Source organism: Ceratotherium simum, chromosome X (genome assembly GCF_057802395.1).
Source record: "Ceratotherium simum simum isolate JZ-2026a chromosome X, ASM5780239v1, whole genome shotgun sequence".
NCBI classification, from domain to species: Eukaryota; Metazoa; Chordata; class Mammalia; order Perissodactyla; family Rhinocerotidae; genus Ceratotherium; species Ceratotherium simum.
In genome coordinates this window covers 40,216,830-40,235,469 of record NC_141940.1, presented here as the reverse complement: position 1 = coordinate 40,235,469, position 18,640 = coordinate 40,216,830, and the positions used below count along the sequence as shown (strand labels likewise).

At 35.6% G+C, this 18,640-nt stretch overlaps 1 protein-coding gene across 1 annotated transcript in view; it reads left to right on the top strand.

Annotated features, from left to right (window-relative positions):
- Positions 1 to 14,784, top strand: part of DNAAF6 (dynein axonemal assembly factor 6) — a 36,910-nt gene extending 22,126 nt beyond the window's left edge. Inside the window, exons 6-7 of the mRNA XM_004440452.2 lie at positions 9,328 to 9,413; positions 13,754 to 14,784. Of these exons, the coding sequence (XP_004440509.2) occupies positions 9,328 to 9,413; positions 13,754 to 13,883 (216 nt within the window). The 3' untranslated portion in view covers positions 13,884 to 14,784. The remainder of the gene's footprint in view (positions 1 to 9,327; positions 9,414 to 13,753) is intronic.
- Positions 14,785 to 18,640: the final 3,856 nt, after the last annotated feature.

Here is an 18,640-nt window from a genome sequence, read left to right as displayed (position 1 = left end):
TTACTGATATTCTGCCAAATGGCCCATCATTTGTTCTAGGAGAGGGGAAAAGCAGCCTCCAGATAGTTTTTTACTCTTTTTGAGCTTCAATGGATACATAGTATTTTGGTGCTCCTACTTGAACGGATCTGTACTGATAAAGGGACGTTCTGATGTGACCTAAAAAAGAAGCCTCGTTTTTTTTTTCATCGTCATCTCCTCACCGGGATATGAGCCTTACTCCATCTCTAAATCTCAATGAGAATAGAGTGAGAATCAGGGATGGTGTAGGAGTCAATCACCACCTGGCAGACGCAACCAGAAGTCACATGTTTATCACATGAATTCAACTCAGAAAGGGCTATCAATCGTTCAGAGCAAAGTGTCTGCCATCCTCTGAGAATTCACTTGTTTCTTAAATGGTCTGCTTCTCAAATCCTGATTTCTCTCTTAAGGTTAAAACCGTCATATTTGCTTACTTTTAATGAATAAATAGATTTGGCTGCTTGATTATGGAATGGATTCTGTTTTCTATTTAAAATTCTAGAGGATGAACACCTTTTTTTTGTAGGCTTTCTGATTATGCTAACTTTATTTGATTGGTTATATATCAGACTGTATTGCAGGGAGAAGGATATTTGAGCTGTAATACAATTCCTTATTATAGGCTCCAGGCAGCACAGTAAACCTTCAATTAAATTTCTAATGGTTCTCTCAGCAATATACATACATTTATAGTTAATATCCTAACATTCTTTCATAATGATGGTGGGGATAAATACCCTCTTAAAAGCTAATCTAATTTTATAGACAATATATTTCTGATTATGAAAGGTATATATATATTTAAAACTTTAAATAATACCAAAATTAGTAGAGTTGAAAATAAAAGTTCCCCATAATGAGAAAGAGAGAGAGAGAGAGACATAGAGAGGAGAGACAGTTTGAGATGGGCTTAAGTTCAGGGATGAAATAAGAGTGAAATATTTTTTTGTGTGTGTGTGAGGAAGATCAGCCCTGAGCTAACATCGATGCCAATCCTCCTCTTTTTGCTGAGGAAGACTGGCCCTGGGCTAACATCTGTGCCCATCTTCCTCCACTTTGTATGGGACGCTGCCAAAGCATGGCCTGACAAGCGGTGCATCGGTGCGCACCCCAGATCCGAATCCAGGCCACCAGCAGCAGAGCACGCGCACTTAACCTCTACGCGACAGGGCCGGCTCCCTGAAAGATGTTTTTATACATATTACTTGGTAATAAAAATCAGTAATTTTACATTTGATGATGTCATTTTGAAGAAGTTTCATCAAAATATCTGAATCACATGGTCCGGAATCCTTGAACCAGAACTGGCAGAAACTTCTGTATCCATGCAAGCAGATTCACAGATTGACCCTAGAAAATACCAATATTTGAAGGATGGATAAAGGAAGAGAAACTGAGAAGGATATTCAGAGATGGGGGGAAATCATAATAGTATCTACTGATGTAGAGAAGCAAAGCAGGATTAGGGTGCAGAAGGAACTTTTAGATCCATCAAGTAAGAAGTCTTTGGTGACCTTTGGAAGAGAGCAGCGTCAGTGGCATGGCAGGGGCCAACACCAGATTGAAGAAATCTGAGAAGTGAATAGGAAGTGAGGAAGAAAAGGCAGTAAACATAGATTGTTCTCTGAGGAAGTCTAGCAGAGAAGGGGAAGAGAGAGAGGAGATGGTTGTTGAAGAAGCAGCAGAATTTAGGGGTTTTTTTTTAGTAAGAAGACACTTAAGAATATTTTTCAGTTGACGACAAGGATCCATTTATTTATTCATGTAATATTTGTTGAGTGCCTACTGTGTGTCACTAGAGCTAATGAACAAAGAGTAAAAAACGTAGTTGTGGTATGGGCCCCAAGGGGACTTTTAGAAATGGATGGAGGCATTTTTGGTTACAGGATGTATTGGCATTTAGTACTCAGGGGCTAGTGATGCTCTAAATCTTGCAATAAGAGGGACAATCCTGAAAAATGAAGAGGTGTCCTGCACAGAAATAGAATAAGAGAGACTGAAGATATGAGGGTAGCCACTCAGCAGTATTCCACCGTTAATTGCTCCCTCCTTCTTGAAACATGTTTTTCTCTTTACTTTAATGACCCACTCTCTCTTGGTTTTCCTCAAAAATCACTGGGCATTCCTCATCGCCATTGGTCCCAAATCACTGGCTCTTCCTCTCCTGCCTGAAGTGCTCTAGGTCTCTGAAAAAGACTTATGTCTTTTTTTCTTTTTTTTTTTTGTGAGGAAGATCAGCCCTGAGCTAACATCTGTGCTAATCCTCCTCTTTTTGCTGAGGAAGACCAGCTCTGAGCTAACATCTATTGCCAGTCCTCCTCCTTTTTTTTCCCCCAAAGCCCCAGTAGATAGTTGTATGTCATAGTTGCACATCCTTCTAGTTGCTGTATGTGGGACGTGGCCTCAGCATGGCCGGAGAAGCGGTGCGTCGGTGCATGCCTGGGATCCGAACCCGGGCCGCCAGCAGCGGAGCACGTGCACTTAACCGCTAAGCCATGGGGCCGGCCCCTGTCTTTTTTTCTCTATTCTCTTCCCATCTAGTCCCATGGCTTTAAATACTATTTATCAATCTAGTCTTGACCTCTCCCATGAGCTTCAGGTTCATATAGCCAACTGCTTACTTGACATCATCTCCCACTTATTTAATAGGCAACTCAAACCTAACATGTCCAAAACAGAACTCCTAATTGTCTTTCCCAAACCTCTTTCTCATTGATCTTCCTCATCTCAGGAAATGGCAATGACATTCACCCAATTGCCCAAGCTAAAAAACTAAATCATCCCTCATTCCTCTTTTCTTTATATCTCATATGTAATCCATCAGCAAGTCTTGTTGGCTCTACTTTCAAAATATATTCTAAATCCATCTAATTTACATTACCAACACAACTACATCATATTCCAAACCACCATCATTTCTCATCTGGACCATTATGATTCCCTCCTGAGTCATTTCCCTCCTTCCACTCTTGCTTCCTTGCAGCCTTTCTTCAGTGTCTAAAGAGATTCTTTTAAAAAGTAAATCAGATCACGTCACTTCTTTGCTCAGAACTCTCAGTGGCTTCCTATTGCACTTAGAACAAAATCCAAACTCTTTATCTTGACCTATGAGGCTCTATATCATCTGACCCTTACCTACTTTTTCAATTTCATTTAATGCCACATTTTTTGCCTTGTTCATTATGTTCTAGCCACCCTGGCCTTCTTTCTGATCCTTCAATATGTCATCTCCTGATTCCTTGCTGTTCATTCTACTTGGAATGTTCTTCCCTCAGATAATGATGGTTTTACTTCCTATTTCTTTGTTTAATTGCATCAGTTAGTACCTCCAGAACTACGTTACATAATAGTAGTAAATATTGGTCATTATTTCTTATTTCTCACTTTAATTAAAATGTTCCTAGTGTTTCCTCATTCAGCCTGATACTGACTTTTGGGTTGTGTGTTAAGGAACTATTCATCTATTCTGATTTTATTAAGAGTTCTAAGCAAGAATGGATGATGAATTGGATCAAATGCCTTTTTAACACTTATGGCGATCGTATGATATTTTTACTTTTGATCTATTGGTAAACTATATTGAATTTCTTAATACTGAACCATCCTTGCATTCACTTATTTATTCATTTACTCATCAAATATTTATTGAGTGCCTACGATGTGCCAGGTACTATTCTAAGCACTGAAGATACTGTAAACAAAACACAAATATCACCTCCCTCAAAGAGCATACCTTCTAATGGGAAATATAAATGAACAAAATAAACGCATAAATCTTACTATACATTGGAAGGTGATAAATGCTATGGAGGGGAAAAGAACAAGGAGAAGTGATAGGGAATACTAGGGTTGGTAGTGGCAGCAATTTTAAATAATGTGGTCAGGGAAGGCCTCTCTGAGAAGGCAATATTTGTGCAAAGACTTAAAGGAGATGAAGAAGTGAGGCTAGAATGTTTAGGAAAAGTTATCTAAGTGGATATTTAAATCACCAAGATTTAAGACAAAAGTTAATGTTAGAAATATCAATAGAGAACAAAGAACTATTCTTACAGAAATCAGGGTGGGGGTGTGTGACTCAGGAATTGGTGGATGATTGCAACAAGGTGGGTAATTGGTGGTATAGTGTGAAGACATGAGATTTATTTCAAAAAGCTGGAGAGAAAGGGCAGGATCAGTGATATAAGGGGAATGGGAGAGAAAAAGTAAAAAACAGGCACTAGTTGAGAAGACTATAAGGGAAGCAGTGTCATCAAGGGAGATTCAGATTTCAGTTAGACTAAGAAGTTGGAAGAGAATATTCAAAGAGGCTTATGCAGTAAGGGATGATGTACTATGTGTTCCAGAGGACCTAATGGAAGGGTGTCATGAGTTGATAAGGGGTAGGAAATGGAAACAAAATAGGAGATATGAAGATCCAGATGGTAATTATTAGGTGATAAGGAAGGACTTGGGAATCTGAGGCTTCTTGTGTTTGTTGACAGAGATAAAAGTATAATGAATTTAGTTTTGGTAGTCTCAAGACAGCTAGTGGTGGTGAGGCTGTGAGTGTTTGGGGGTGAGTGTGGGTGCGAATAGAAGTATGGAGGTCTTGTAGATGAGTGGTCTTACTCCAGAATGAGCTGAGCTACCTCTTAACTCCTGTGAGAGGAGAAAAGTCATGCTTCTATGATCTTATAAGACAGGCATGGCAATATAGTACTGGAATGTTTCTTTCTTTTTTTTTCTTTTAAAGTTTATTTTATTTTATTTTATTTTTGTGTGTGTGAGGAAGATCAGCCCTGAGCTAACATCGATGCCAATCCTCCTCTTTTTGTTGAGGAAGACTGGCCCTGAGCTAACATCTATTGCCAATCTTCCTCCTTTTTTTCCCCAAAGCCCCAGCAGATGGTTGTATGTCATAGTTGCACATCCTTCTAGTTGCTGTATGTGGGATGCTGCCTCAGCATGGCCGGAGAAGTGGTGCGTCGGTGTGCGCCCAGGATCCGAATACGGGCCGCCAGTAGCGGAGTGCACACACTTAACCGCTAAGCCATGGGGCCAGCCCCCTGGAATGTTTCAAAATGGTAACATTACAGAAAATTTATCTATTAATTTAAAAATATATCTATTGGTTTATGCCCTAGATTTGGAGAACACATACCTCTCTGTTTTTATTTTTAAGAGATAAATATTTATACAACTTCAAAGTCGGGGATCAATCACCTTTAATTTTTTTTTTCATTTTCCCACAGATTACATTGCTCTTGAGAGTTTTTATAAAATACCTAGTATGGCTGCAGTTGAAAAAATATCTCACATGTGCTTCCATAGTTAAACAATGGGAAATTAAATCACTGAAGCAATTAAAAATGAGACCTACCCAAAATTTTTCTGTTAATCAAAATTTCCTAATGTTAACTTTCAAAAGGAAACTCAAATAGTCTTAACTTCCTTGCTAAGAATCAAATAGTATATTGGTGGTGGTTGCTGTATTTCTGTCAAATAAAAATGTTTTTAAATATCTAGAACCCATAAATTAAATAAGAATATCTTCCAAAGTGTCAGTCCAAACCCTTCAGTATATCTTAAGGTTCACTGAAATTTCAGTAAATGGCATAGACTGGCCAAGTTACATATGAGATATGTTTCATATATTCTTCTGTTCTGGTAGTCAGGAAGTGACAATTCAAGAGAAAACCTAAAAATGGATGACCTCTATGGAACACTTGCTATTTGGCCTTCTCATTTTAATTTTCAAACATCTTATAATATGATCATAGACACTTATATGAAGAGCTGGGAAACATGTATTAATCACTCAAAGATTATAGGAATATGATCTCTCTAGGAAGCATCTTGTCATATAAATCTATCATAAGAACAAGACAAGAAAGAGGAAATTTAAAACTCAAAATGATAATCCTGCGTTGGTGACCCTCCTCCGCAAGGCTTTGGTATATTAAGCCAGCTCTGTTACAACTCATAGAAGAGAATAAATGAAAGACTATGAAAACAATTTATAAGCAATTTGACGTACCTTTACCTATCCAAGGAAGCCCCAAAGTGAATTCCCAGAGAGAGACTAAGTGAGTAGTTTGGACTACTTGCCTGAAGAGAAGCTGAAAGTGGGAAGAAGGGAACTCATAAACTTTAAATTAGTGGACTTTTTCCCTTTTACTTTTCATTCACAAGGCCAGAAGGCAGAGGTTTGAACTGAAGTTAATGATGGGTACTGTGGTAGCCAGCCTACAAGATGGCCCCCAGTGATTCCCACCTCCTGATAGTCTTCCCTTGTGTAGTTCCCTCTCACAACGAATAGGGCTGACCTGTATAACCAATAAGTTATTACAGAAATGAAAAAGTATAATTTCTGAGGCTATGTTAAAAAAGAAAAAAGCATTGCTTCTGCCTTGCTCTTTTGAATCATTCACTCTGGGGAGAAGACAGCTGTTGTGTCATAAGGACACTCAAGCAGCCCTAAGCCCTATGGAGAAGTACATGTGGTGAAGAACTGAGGCCTCCTGCCAACAGCCATGTGAGTAAGCCATCTTGGATGCAGACCCTCTAGCCCCAATAAAGCCTTCAGAAGTCTGCAGCTCCAGCCAATGTCTTGACTACAACCTCATGATAGACCCTAAGCCAGAACTACTTAGCTAAGCCGCTCCCAAATTCCTAACCCACGGAAAATATGTGAGATAATAAATGTTTATTGTGGTTTTGAGCCATAAACTGGGGGGAGGTGTAATTGGTTTTTGTTATGCAACAGTAGATAACTAATAAACAATAAAGAACCAATAGTGACAGAATCAGAATTCAAACCCAAGTTTGACTCTAGAAGTTGAGGTCTCGAAAGGTTGAAGGTTTCCTAATGAAATTTTTAGCAGTTTTCCTTAGTTTACCTATTAAAATAATTTATTCTTTGAAATAAATTCAATTTGCCTCCTATGTAAAGAGAAGAACATCAATCCATTTAATTGCTTGTCAGTGACACACTGTATTTACTAATGTTGGACAAGTTAGGTCTTGGGTACAATCAGTTAGAAGTCAATAAATAATCATGTCTGTTTTCCAGGAATTCATTAAAAGTATTTCTAAAGAAGTCTGACTCATGTTTCAGGAGGAGTTTTTCGATTAAGATTCCTCATTGAATCTTCTATCTTATGAGATATTAATGTGTACCATTCCACTTAATTTATTCCTTTTCCTGTCCCTCCTCTGAAACCATTTTAGTACACAATTTTAATTTCCTCAAGAGGAAAAATTAGTGAGTTGTTTCTGAATACCTCTTCACTGGAGTTGCAAATGATTTTAAGAACCACTTTGACGTTCCACCCAAAAGTTGTCTCTAAATTTCACGTAAGTCATAATTTTTTTCCTTCCTCAAATGTCATTTCAACCCTGGGGAAATAATCGTTTTCCTGGAAAGATCTAAATGTTTCAGACTATAGAAACAAATATATATATCCCTTGGTCCAGGTGACATGAATCATCCTGCAACTAAAGGACATCTAAATTTGACTGTCAGATCTGAATATTATTACAGCAAAAATGAATCTTTCTTTGTCCGATAGAATGCTCATTTACTTTGAGGTAGAGCACCTATAACTACCTCTTTGAGAAATATTCTATTTCTCTCACTTAAAGCATCTCTAATTATGAAGATTTGAATTTTCAAAATATAAATTAGGAGGTAATTCTTTGTTTAATGAAAATATTAACCATAGGATATATTTAGATAGTAGGGGCTCTAGAGCTCTACTTACAAGTATTTTTATATACAGCTTTAATAAAGTAAAATATAACTCACAGACGTGTATTAGTCCACATACTTTATATTGCAAAAACACTATTGCTTACTTTAGGCTTCCTAAAAGGAATTCCATTTTTTCCCATTACTTATTTGATATCTATTTCCCTCGTGACTTATTGCTTTTATCCTTGCCATTCCAGATCTAAAATCATCAGATGTCCAATATTTCAAGTCTTCTAGCTCGTTTTAGAGAATACTTCATAATTTACCTTAAACTTAGATTGTTTTTTCTTTGTTTATGGAAACCATATGCCACGTTATCTCAGATAGATAGAATAGATAAATAGGTAGATAGATAGATCATCAACTTCTCTCAAAAAGATAATTAATTAAATTAGAGTGAGAAATGAGACTCGGTATTGTGGTAAAATACACATATACATGTTGTAAAATACACATATACATGTGGTAAAATACATCATATAAAATTTACTGTTAGTGACATTTAGTACATTCACAATGTTGTGCAATCATCACCAATACCTAATTCCAGAACATTTTCATCAACTCAAAAGGAAATCCATACTCATTGAACAGTCGCTCCTCTTTACTCCCTCCCCAGCCTCTGGCAACCACCAATCTGTTTTCAGTCTCTATGGATTTGCCTATTCTGGATATTTCACATAAACAGAATTCTATAATATGTGGCTTTATGTGCCTGGCTTCTTTCACTTAGCTTAATGCTTTCAAGGTTCATCCATGTAATAGCACTTCATTCCTTTTTATGGCTGAATAATATTCTACTGTATGGTTATACCACAGTTTGGCTATCCATTCATCACTTGATGCACATTTGGGTTATTTGCGCCTTTTGGCTATTATGAATAATGCTGCTGTGGACAAAAACATTATGTACATGTTTTTGTTTGAAAACCTGTTATTAATACTTTTAAGTATATACCCAGGAGTGGACTTGCTAGGTCATGTGGTAATTGAAATGAGATATTTTTAAGTAAATCTTACCAAACCAATAGTCTCATTTTTTTTGGATAAGGGTCATATTGTTATTTCTCTTTTGTTATGTTAACAACTTTTCTAGACTCCTATATTTCTCTAGGAAATGTGGTATGGGAGTTTATACCAGGAGACTACAAGATGGAATCACCAACCCACACTCAACGTGAGAACTAACCATTTTTTATGCAAAGTGCCCGCTATTATTAAGGCAGTTGAAGGTCCCCAACTCTAGGAGGTGCACTGGTATGCACCTTCAGACAATGAAAGTTATAGACAAGTAACCAAAGTTCTATACAACATTGGAGTCAGATAGATGCTAGTCAAATTATAGATGATTGTCCTTGGGCCACTCACTAAATTTCTCTGTGTCTCAGTTTCTCCATTTATAAAATAGGGATAATAATCTCTGCTTCTCAAGATTGTTATGAGGAAATAGCATAGCCTGGCACAGTTGGCACTTAATGAATATTAATTCTCATTTCGCCATATTTTCTTACACTCTTCAAATTAACTGTTCTTCAAGACAACAGTATTTTTCTTCTGATTTTCTCTTTCAGGTTAAAATTAAACTGCCAAATACGAACACTTCTGAAATTGAAATTGATGTCCAGGAAATGATCCTTGACCTTCGTACTCCTAATAAGTGAGTAAAACTTAGAACTAAAATAATGTATTAAAATACTGATGGATCTTTAGTCAATTTTCTTTTTTAAAGTGCACATAGTTATTTTGCATCATCCCTAAAGTCTGAAGAAAAGTAAAAAAGTCAGTTAGCCATTCAGATGTTTGATCTACATAATATAAACATAAATATATTTGGAAATACCTAGATTTTTTGCTACTTTGCATCCATACATTTGGAGTAGGTTGATACTACCAAAACACAGTCCTTGACATTCAGATATAGTTTGCTTATCTGTCAGGAAAAATAGCTCGAGGTGAAAAATCCCTTAAATTGTAAGTCTTGCATGTAGTTTTTTGTACAGTGACAGCATCAGAGAAGCATTATCTTTAAACTTTTTAGATATGTGGGGCTCTAAGGTTAAATTTGATTGTATTCATCTAAAAATCAACAAAAAAAGTCTTGTCATCAATTAAAACAAAAATTCTAACATCTAATTTAGCACTAGATCCTCAAGTTGTGTGAATACATTTAAAAATAATACATAGGATAAAGGAATAATTCAATTAAACATTTTGATATTTTTAAAATAGAATTGTCATTACACAGGTTCAAATCATGTTCCCAAAATACAACACATACAGTAAAATTCTGGTGTAAAATGTTTATCCTGAAACCTGGATAAATCAGTCCTGTCTCTCAAAGCTAACTCTATAAAAAGGGGATCGATGGAACCTGGTGTGTGCTAGATAAAATATCTAAATATCTCACTGTTTGTTCGCTTTTCATCTGGATATATAGCAGTGAACACACTTTGGTTGATTGCAGTGGTTCTTTCTCTGTAACTCATAAACATTTCAAACCGGCTGTGGGGAGGAGTAAGCTGCTGGCACATTCTCTTCCTTCCATTACCAGTACCTGTAATTCTCCTTTGTTGATCTTAGGGCTTCAAGAAAATAAAAAGTAGATCCCTCGTACAAAAGATTTCTATGTGTAAACAACCCAATGTACATACATAGCTTAACCTTGATTTCTACAGTAGATGCATTTACCCAAAATGATCTACAGATGAATATATATAAAATGTTTTCTCATTACTTACATAATTTCAAAAATGTAGTCTCACAAAAAATTGTCTCGTGTTATAAAAATTACATTCACTACTTCTACCATTCACTTGAAGGAGTATTGTAATTTTTTCATTGTATATTATACACGCATTCAACCTTTGCAAGGAAAGTTGGTTAAATGAACAGTCAATCTTCCATGATATTTGTGCACTTGTTAAAAGCACACACACATCTACACACCATGGAGTTAATTTCCCTTCCCCTAGCAGTTCTCACTGTCTCCATCAATCTTTAGGCAGCTGCTCTAGCTATGCTGTCATTCCAGATATCTATCAGAGTCCACTAAATGAAAGACTCACAAAGAGATACTCTTCCACATAGAATGTGGGCTGCACTAGGTCATTTGGATCATACCCTACTTATATATTAAATGCTCAGTGCAGAAATGCACTATCTCTTAAGAAAAAATCCATCAATTAAGATAAAAGACAAAAGGTAGAATTAAGGTTTTAACACTTTTCCTAAACACTTGAGCATTCTTGGGAGACATGCTGTTATCTGAAATTGTATCATTGGAAACGTGTCATGTTTTTGAGTTTATTGATATTCACATCTACTTTCTTTAGTTTCTGACTTTGACACCTTGTAACACTATGTTTACTTGCTCCAAGAAAGGTGAGAGGACGTTCTGTTCATGTATCTATAAGGCAGAAAATAAGTGAAATCATTTTAACTGAATTGACTAGTAATATCAATCAAATGATAGTCAACTGCATTATAATTATCAATGAAACCCAGATATTTAACATTATACAACCAAAAGAAATAAAGCGGTTTACTGAATTCTTCATTTTTTTAAACTGGTTGTTTTGGCATGTAGATTCCTAACATGGAGTAGATGGAAAGCAGGAAAGTTAAGGGAAATCGGATAATTTCACAGAATCTGTTGACTTTTGTCTTCATATGGGGTTTTACTATTTTTCTAAGTGAATTCTAAGAATATCATACATGAATTCCTTGAATGTGATAACAAAAACACATTCTAAAGCATGAGCTAATTTTTGGTTGAGTGTTGCTTTAGATTATTCTCGCCTTTGCTGTGCTCCTTTAATTCAGATTAGTTGAGAGTCGGCTGATGTTCAAAGACATTGACAAAAAAAAGTTTTCTAAATGGAATAGTGAATTGCAGCTTAGTAGCTATTTCTGCACTTTCTTTGAAAATAATTATGCCTCCAATAGGAAACCTTAAAAAGGCCATGTCTGTTTTTAACTCAGATATGTAAATCAAATAATTTATTAACTACATAAAATAAAAACTGCATTATGTGAATATGCACAGAACAAGGTTGTCTTTTTTTTTTTAATCTCTTGCAAGTAACAACAACTTGAATTCTCTAACATAAATGTAAGCATGTAAGTCTCTAGAGTTGACCGTATAGATAATTTTTTTGTTTTTACTTTCATATATTGTTGTTTGCATTTAAATAATTTCTAATGAAAATTAACACTGAATAAACATTTTATCAGTGCCTAAACTGTAGCTTCTTAAAAAGCAAATATATTATCAATGTAAAGGAAGATGGATTTGGGTTTAAATGTTTATTCATATTTTATAGTACTAATCTACAGTAGTTATTCAAATACCATTTTGTGGAGACCTATTTGCTTTTCATTCATTTATTTATTCACTCAACAAACATTTATAAAGTCTTCTGCTAGAAACTTGGGGGACACCAAGATAAGACACAGCCCTGTCCTTGAATGAATTGTACATGGATAAGAATTTGTAGATTTTATTTTGTTTAAATATAAATCTCAGTTCAGATATCAGACAGTAAAACAGACTAGACAAAAATACTTCCCTTCTCCTAAGAGCCTAAATAAGTTCCACAGTTTCTATTGTTCAAAATTTTAGTATGTGAAGCCATACTACTAAGGACTAGACAGAAATACAGGAATAGATGGATCATTCCAATGGCCGCTGTCTCTTTTGAATTTATTTCTCTCTGGACAGAGAAGTGCACATTATCATTGGAACTCCTTCTTCAGCTGATTTATAATTGTCTTTTAGTGCAATGAAGCTACCACCACTGAACTTTGCTTTCCTTTTAAAGTGAATATATTATCATTTGTAGAATAAGGGATAAAGCAAATCGAACTCTAGCACAACCTATGTTGTAAACAGCTTTAAAAATATGGACTCTAAACGTTTTTTGCACCGACTTTTTTTTGAGATGCCAAATATTACAGGCTACATTAAAATACATCGCGATTTCATTACTTCAGGTGGAGAGAAGTAATAAAATATTCTCCTACCCCAAATATCTTGGAAGAAGAGTCTTGGAAAATTTCTCCTTTAGGTTCCAGAGATGTGTGATAAATACTTTTAATGAGCCCAGTTTCCTGAACTTAGGTCTTTGCAAATGAGTAAAGAGGCAATTGATTTCAAGGGTTTTGTTTTCAAATACTAGTTCTTTATACAAGTATTCAATAAGTATCCCTAAAAAATACCAGATTCCTTTGCTGATTTGGATCTTATACCATCTAAAAGAGCTTTTCTGTCCACTTTTTATAGAGATACTCAAGCTTTCTCTACAGAGAATGCAAGGTAACAAGTGTTTCATACATTTAATTTTCTTCAGATACCAGCATGCGCCGACCCCATGCATAATTCAGATTCATACCACTATGACAGAATTATGGATGTCTCATCCCAGAAATGCATTTAAAGCATACAGCTATCCAGCAACTGAGCTATAAACTGCAAAATAACCCAGCAGTCTCTCACAGGGAATTCTTGTCAATGTATAGTAGAAAGAACCAGAAGCAAGCAGAGAGAAGCACTTTCATTGATCTGGTATTGAAATCATTCCAGACTTGAGTTTCAATAACTACACTTGTAGTAGAGACTCAGCCTAAAGTTGTGCTAGCAGAATTATTATAGAACCATTCCAATTTTCAGATTTGTATCAGTCAGCCACATTCCAAACATAGCCTGAGACTATGTTTATATAATGCAAAATGAAGTCAATTTAGAAAAACGGGGTGGGGAGATTAAAACCACTGCTTGGATTTTTAAGGCCCCAAAACTGGTGTACTATTTGTGTTATTTAGGCATATTTTTGACCCAGTATTTATACTGTCTAAATATTGTTTTTTGGTTCCTAACATTCTGATGGTATATATTGCTTTTCATTGCCTTATTAAAAGTGATATCTTCTTGCTATAACTTTAAGAAGCTGATTCTAGGTTTTTATTTTGTTTTGTTTTGTTTTGTTTTGTTTTGTTTAGGAAGCTGTTGATAACTCTTCCCCATCCTGTGGAATGCAACAGTGGCAAAGCTTTCTACGTCCAAGAGACTGAGACTCTTGAAGTCACCATGACTCTGAAGAGAGAGTTGGATTTTGTTAATTTCTTCTGAAAATGCATGAATAAGGAGGAAAAGTGGTAAAAATAGCATTGGTACAAAATAAAAAACTTCAAAAAAATTGGTTAGTGTTTTCTATCTTCTCTTTAATATTCTGACATATTTCGGAGAGGGCCTAAATTCAATTATAGAGATATTCTGATCATTTATAGTTATTTCTATTACTCTGGTAGGAAATTTTGTTTTCTCATACTAATAAGCTATTCCATTTTTATAGTTATAGCTGGATAGAATTTGCAGGTTAACCAATTAGATTACTATGTGGTCAATTAAATAACTGAAATATGACCATGAAATTGTTGGTCCACTTATTTTAGTAGTCTGAAGAACTTAAGCCAGTTAATTATACTGTGATACAATCAGTTGCATAGCAATTGGTCATCGTTATCACCAAAAAAGTTTATTTGGTTGTCATTTCATTGATTTGATCAAATGATTTAGAGTGTTCTCTGTTTAGGCTCTCACTATTGTTCTGGAATATACAAATAGCAAAGGATTATAAATAGTTTGATGCACCATACAAACTACATGTTTTACTTGAATAAGAAAAACTCTTGAGCACGCAGTATTATTTGGCTTCCTCAGTCCTGCTCTCAATGTTTGGATTCAGTTAGGTTAAAAATATTTTTCCTTTTGTGTATCTATAATTACTAACAATGCCTTTTGGGGTACTGTATTTATATTTAGTAATTGAAATTCTTGACATTTAAAAGAAATATAGAGAAAAGCGTGGCACATTTACAAATCCTGTTCCCTTTCATTTCCTGTGTTTATTCTTAATTGGGCATACCTATTTTTATGAATTATGCCAATGCTCCCTGTCTCTTCTGTACTGTATTGCATAAGTTTATTTCAGAATTATTTATGAATAAATTATATTTTAAAGCTTGTGTGACTTTGCTTCAGACATCATTGTAGAATTGTGGAGTTACCTGGGAGTAGATTTTGAAGAGATGAACAACTGAAAGATATTTATTGCTTTTATGTGAACTATTAAGGGACTAAATACTCAAGCAGGTATTTTCTAGATTTACTTATGTTTATAACTACTGAGCATCTAGTTTGTGACTAGATCAAATACAAGGAAAAGACTAGGGGCTGGCTTGGTGGTGTAGTGGTTAAGTTCACACACTCCGCTTCAGTGGCCCGGGGTTCACAGGTTTGGATCCCAGGTGTGGACCTACGCACAGCTCATCAAGCCACGCTGGGGCGGCATCCCATATACAAAATAGAGGAAGATTGGCACAGACGTTAGCTCAGAGACAATCTTTCTCAAGCAAAAAGGAAGATTGGCAACAGATCTTAACTCAGGGCGAATCTTCCTCACCATAAAAAAAAAAGAGGGAAAAGACTGAGATTTTGGAAAAAGTGGTTGTGTTAAGCTTTTGTAGAGAATTTGACAGTGAAATTACCACCACGACTTTCTTCTGTGGGGGCACAAGTTGAGGGTAAGATTAACTGAAAGGAAGCTAGTGTCTGTGAGTTTAAGTCCGTGATGTTGTAGGATCGAGAGTGTCCTACTTTGCTTTCTTAGCATCTTTTTTTAAAGGCTGTACTATAAGAATTTAAGATTACATCCTAAAGTGTAAACTCTGGAACAAGCCTAAGCAGTAACCAATATTTTTCTTTTCTAGAGAGCAACAGTGAGTCAGTGGAAAATGTATCTTTTTCCTATGTACTGGCCCTAATTACAAAGACCATTATTACTCAAGCTGACTGAATGTGTACAAGTTGCCCCAGAAGAAAGGATAGAGCATATCCAGGCCAACTTGAATTGGGCTTTGGTTATGTAGTACTGTATCAATTATATAATGAAACAGAGTTTCTAGACAATGAAATGTGATCCAGTAATTTATACCCATTTACAAATCATCCTACCTCATTGTCCTTGGTCTCAGAAGTAACAACTTTGTTGTAATTGTTGTTTTGTTTTTAAGCTAATTCAAAGGACTTCCTTCCTTTAACAAGAAATAGTCCACTAAAGCAAATGTAGAAAAATAGAATACAAAAGGAAATTTATCTTGTCAGCATTTTTCAATGAATCTTGGTCATTAGCGGGAGAACTGAAAGTTAAAACTGTTACCGAACCAAGTGGGCTTGCCTCCTGGTGAGTTAAATAAGACTCTACACCAGTGGAAGTTGTCTCACAAAGTAAAGTGCATTTGCAGCAAATAGGAGGCCATGAGGAATCATTTCCAAAGTCGTGGTGTCCCCGAACAAAGGAAAGCAGGAACTTTTATTTGGCTGGAGAATGAATATTCAAAAGGTAGAGGCAGGTATTCGCTTGCACAGGCTCAGTTGGAGAACATGCTTCCACATAATGAGGCCTAAGCTCCTCCTGGAGAGATCTTTGCATTAAAAATAAGGCAAAGGTCATGGGCATAGCTCTTGTGGTGAGGCATGGTCAGTTTCAGGATGGCTGGTGGTTACACTTCCCTTGAGTGCCTCACTTGGTCAGTTTCAGGATGGCTGGTGGTTACATCTCCTTAACATACAAAAGGAAAACAAACAACTTGGGAAAACAATTAATTGCTTCCAAACCCGCCTTTGAGTTTCTTAAGGCCCCTAGTCAGTGACAAAACCACAATTGTGCATATCATTAGCCTTCTCCTTCATGAATTTCTTTACCTCACTTTTTGGTTCGGTGACCTCCGGTAGTGTTGGTGAGGAGTCGATCATTCATTCTTTCACTCATTTATGCATTCTTTCAACAAATATCCACTGAACACTTACCACATGCCTGGCACTATGTTAGGTGCTGGGGATGTAGCAATGAGAAAACCAGATGTGGTCCCTGTCCTTACAAAGCAAACAGTTTAGCAAGGGAGACAAACAATAACCAAGTAAATGCATAAACCTATATTTTCAAATTTTTTGTTACTGCTATGAAGGAAAATAATGGGTTCTTTGAGAATATCTATCAGAGAAACCAACCCTAGTCTGGGGAGAGAGAATAGAAAAGGCTTCCCTAAAGATTTAACACTTCAGCCAGAACATGAAGTGTATCTAGGACTTAGCCAGGCAAAGAGAGTATTGGGGGAAGGAGGGCAGTAGGGCTTCTAGGTGCAAGGGGTAGCAAATGTGAAGACCCAGAATGCAAAGAAGTTGGGGAGTTCAAGGAAATGAAAGCCAATATGGTTGGAGTAGTGTGAACCTGGGAAGTGTGACTGGAGGTAAGTTTGGCCATGTTGGCTAAGCAATGTCACGTAGAACCTTGCGGGCTGAGGTTAGGAAATTGGATTTTATTCTAAGTGCTTTGGGGAAGAGAATGTATTAGGAGGCAAGAATGGAAATGAGGAGACCAGTTAGGAAGCTATTGCAATAGCCCAGGCAAGTTATTATTCTACATGTTATCCTAAGTAAAATTTATTGTTGATTTTTTTCTAATTAGAAAAAAATACATGCTCACATGTTCCAAGCAGGAAACTTTAACAATACAGAAAAGCTCTTTAAAAATAAAGCAAAACTAAAAATCACCTGTAAGCCAACAAACCATAAATAACCCATCTTACCATTTTTAGCCTCGTTCCAACCTTTTTTTCCAATGCATAACATAGATATTATTTTTTCCACAAATGGGATGATATGGCACAAACTCATTTTATAACCTACTTTCTTTTAATCTCTAAGTGTATACTTTTTTTATTTCTCTTTTGTTTCTGGGGATTCTAATTTTATTACATTGTGATAAAAGAGTGTGATAAATGATCTATGCATATTTATAAAAAAAAGAGTATTCTGTAATTATTGGGTACAGAATTCTGTATACATATATATCAATTCAAGGTTTTTAAAATTGTGTTCAAATCTACATTCTTGTTAATTTTTGGTCTGCTTTCTCTATCAACATAGAGAGGTGTATTAAAATTTACCACTGATGATAGATTTGTTGGTATCTCCTTGTAATTCTGTCAATTTTTGCTTTATATGTTTTGAGGCAATATATTTAGTTGGAGACAGATTTAGAATTGTTATATCTTCCTGGTGGATTATTCATTTTATCAATATGCTATGACACTGTTTATCCTTAATAATTTTTGTTGCTTTAAAGTATGTTTTGCTTAATATTAACATAGCTACATCAACTTTGGTTGGTATTTGCCTGGATATCTTTTTCCTTCCATGACAAGCCTTCCATGACCTTGTGTTTTAGGTATGACTTTTATAAACAGAATTTAGCTAAATTATGGATTTTTAAAAGCAACCAAAATTCTATCTCTAAATTCACAAGTTTTAGTCTAATCACATTTATTGTGATTAATGATACATTTGGGTCTACTTATATCACCTTATGGGATTTCTCTCTTATTCTCCTTTTTTCTCTGCTTTTTTTTTTCCTCTTTCTTGTCTTTTTTTGCTTTAGACATTTTTCTAGATTCTTTTTTTCTCCTACCGGTTTGGAAGTTATACATTCTGTTTCTTTCTTTTTTTCCTACTTAAAATGTCTCAAGTTTCTCAATAGTTCTACCCTCCCTTAAAATAATTCAACGACTTATAAACTTTTAACCAAACTATGCCTCTCCAACTTTGTTTTTATACCCCCAAATCATTCATCATCCTCATTATTGTTTTTTACAACCAATGCTTATTTAGATCTACCCACATATTTACCAATATCTTTGCTCACCATTCCTTTTTCCTCATCAGTGCTTCCTTTCTCAAGTACATACTTGAGTATTTCTTTCAACAACGGTTTGTGAGTTCTCAATCCTCTCAGTTCATTTCTAGAAATGTTTTTATTACCCTCACTC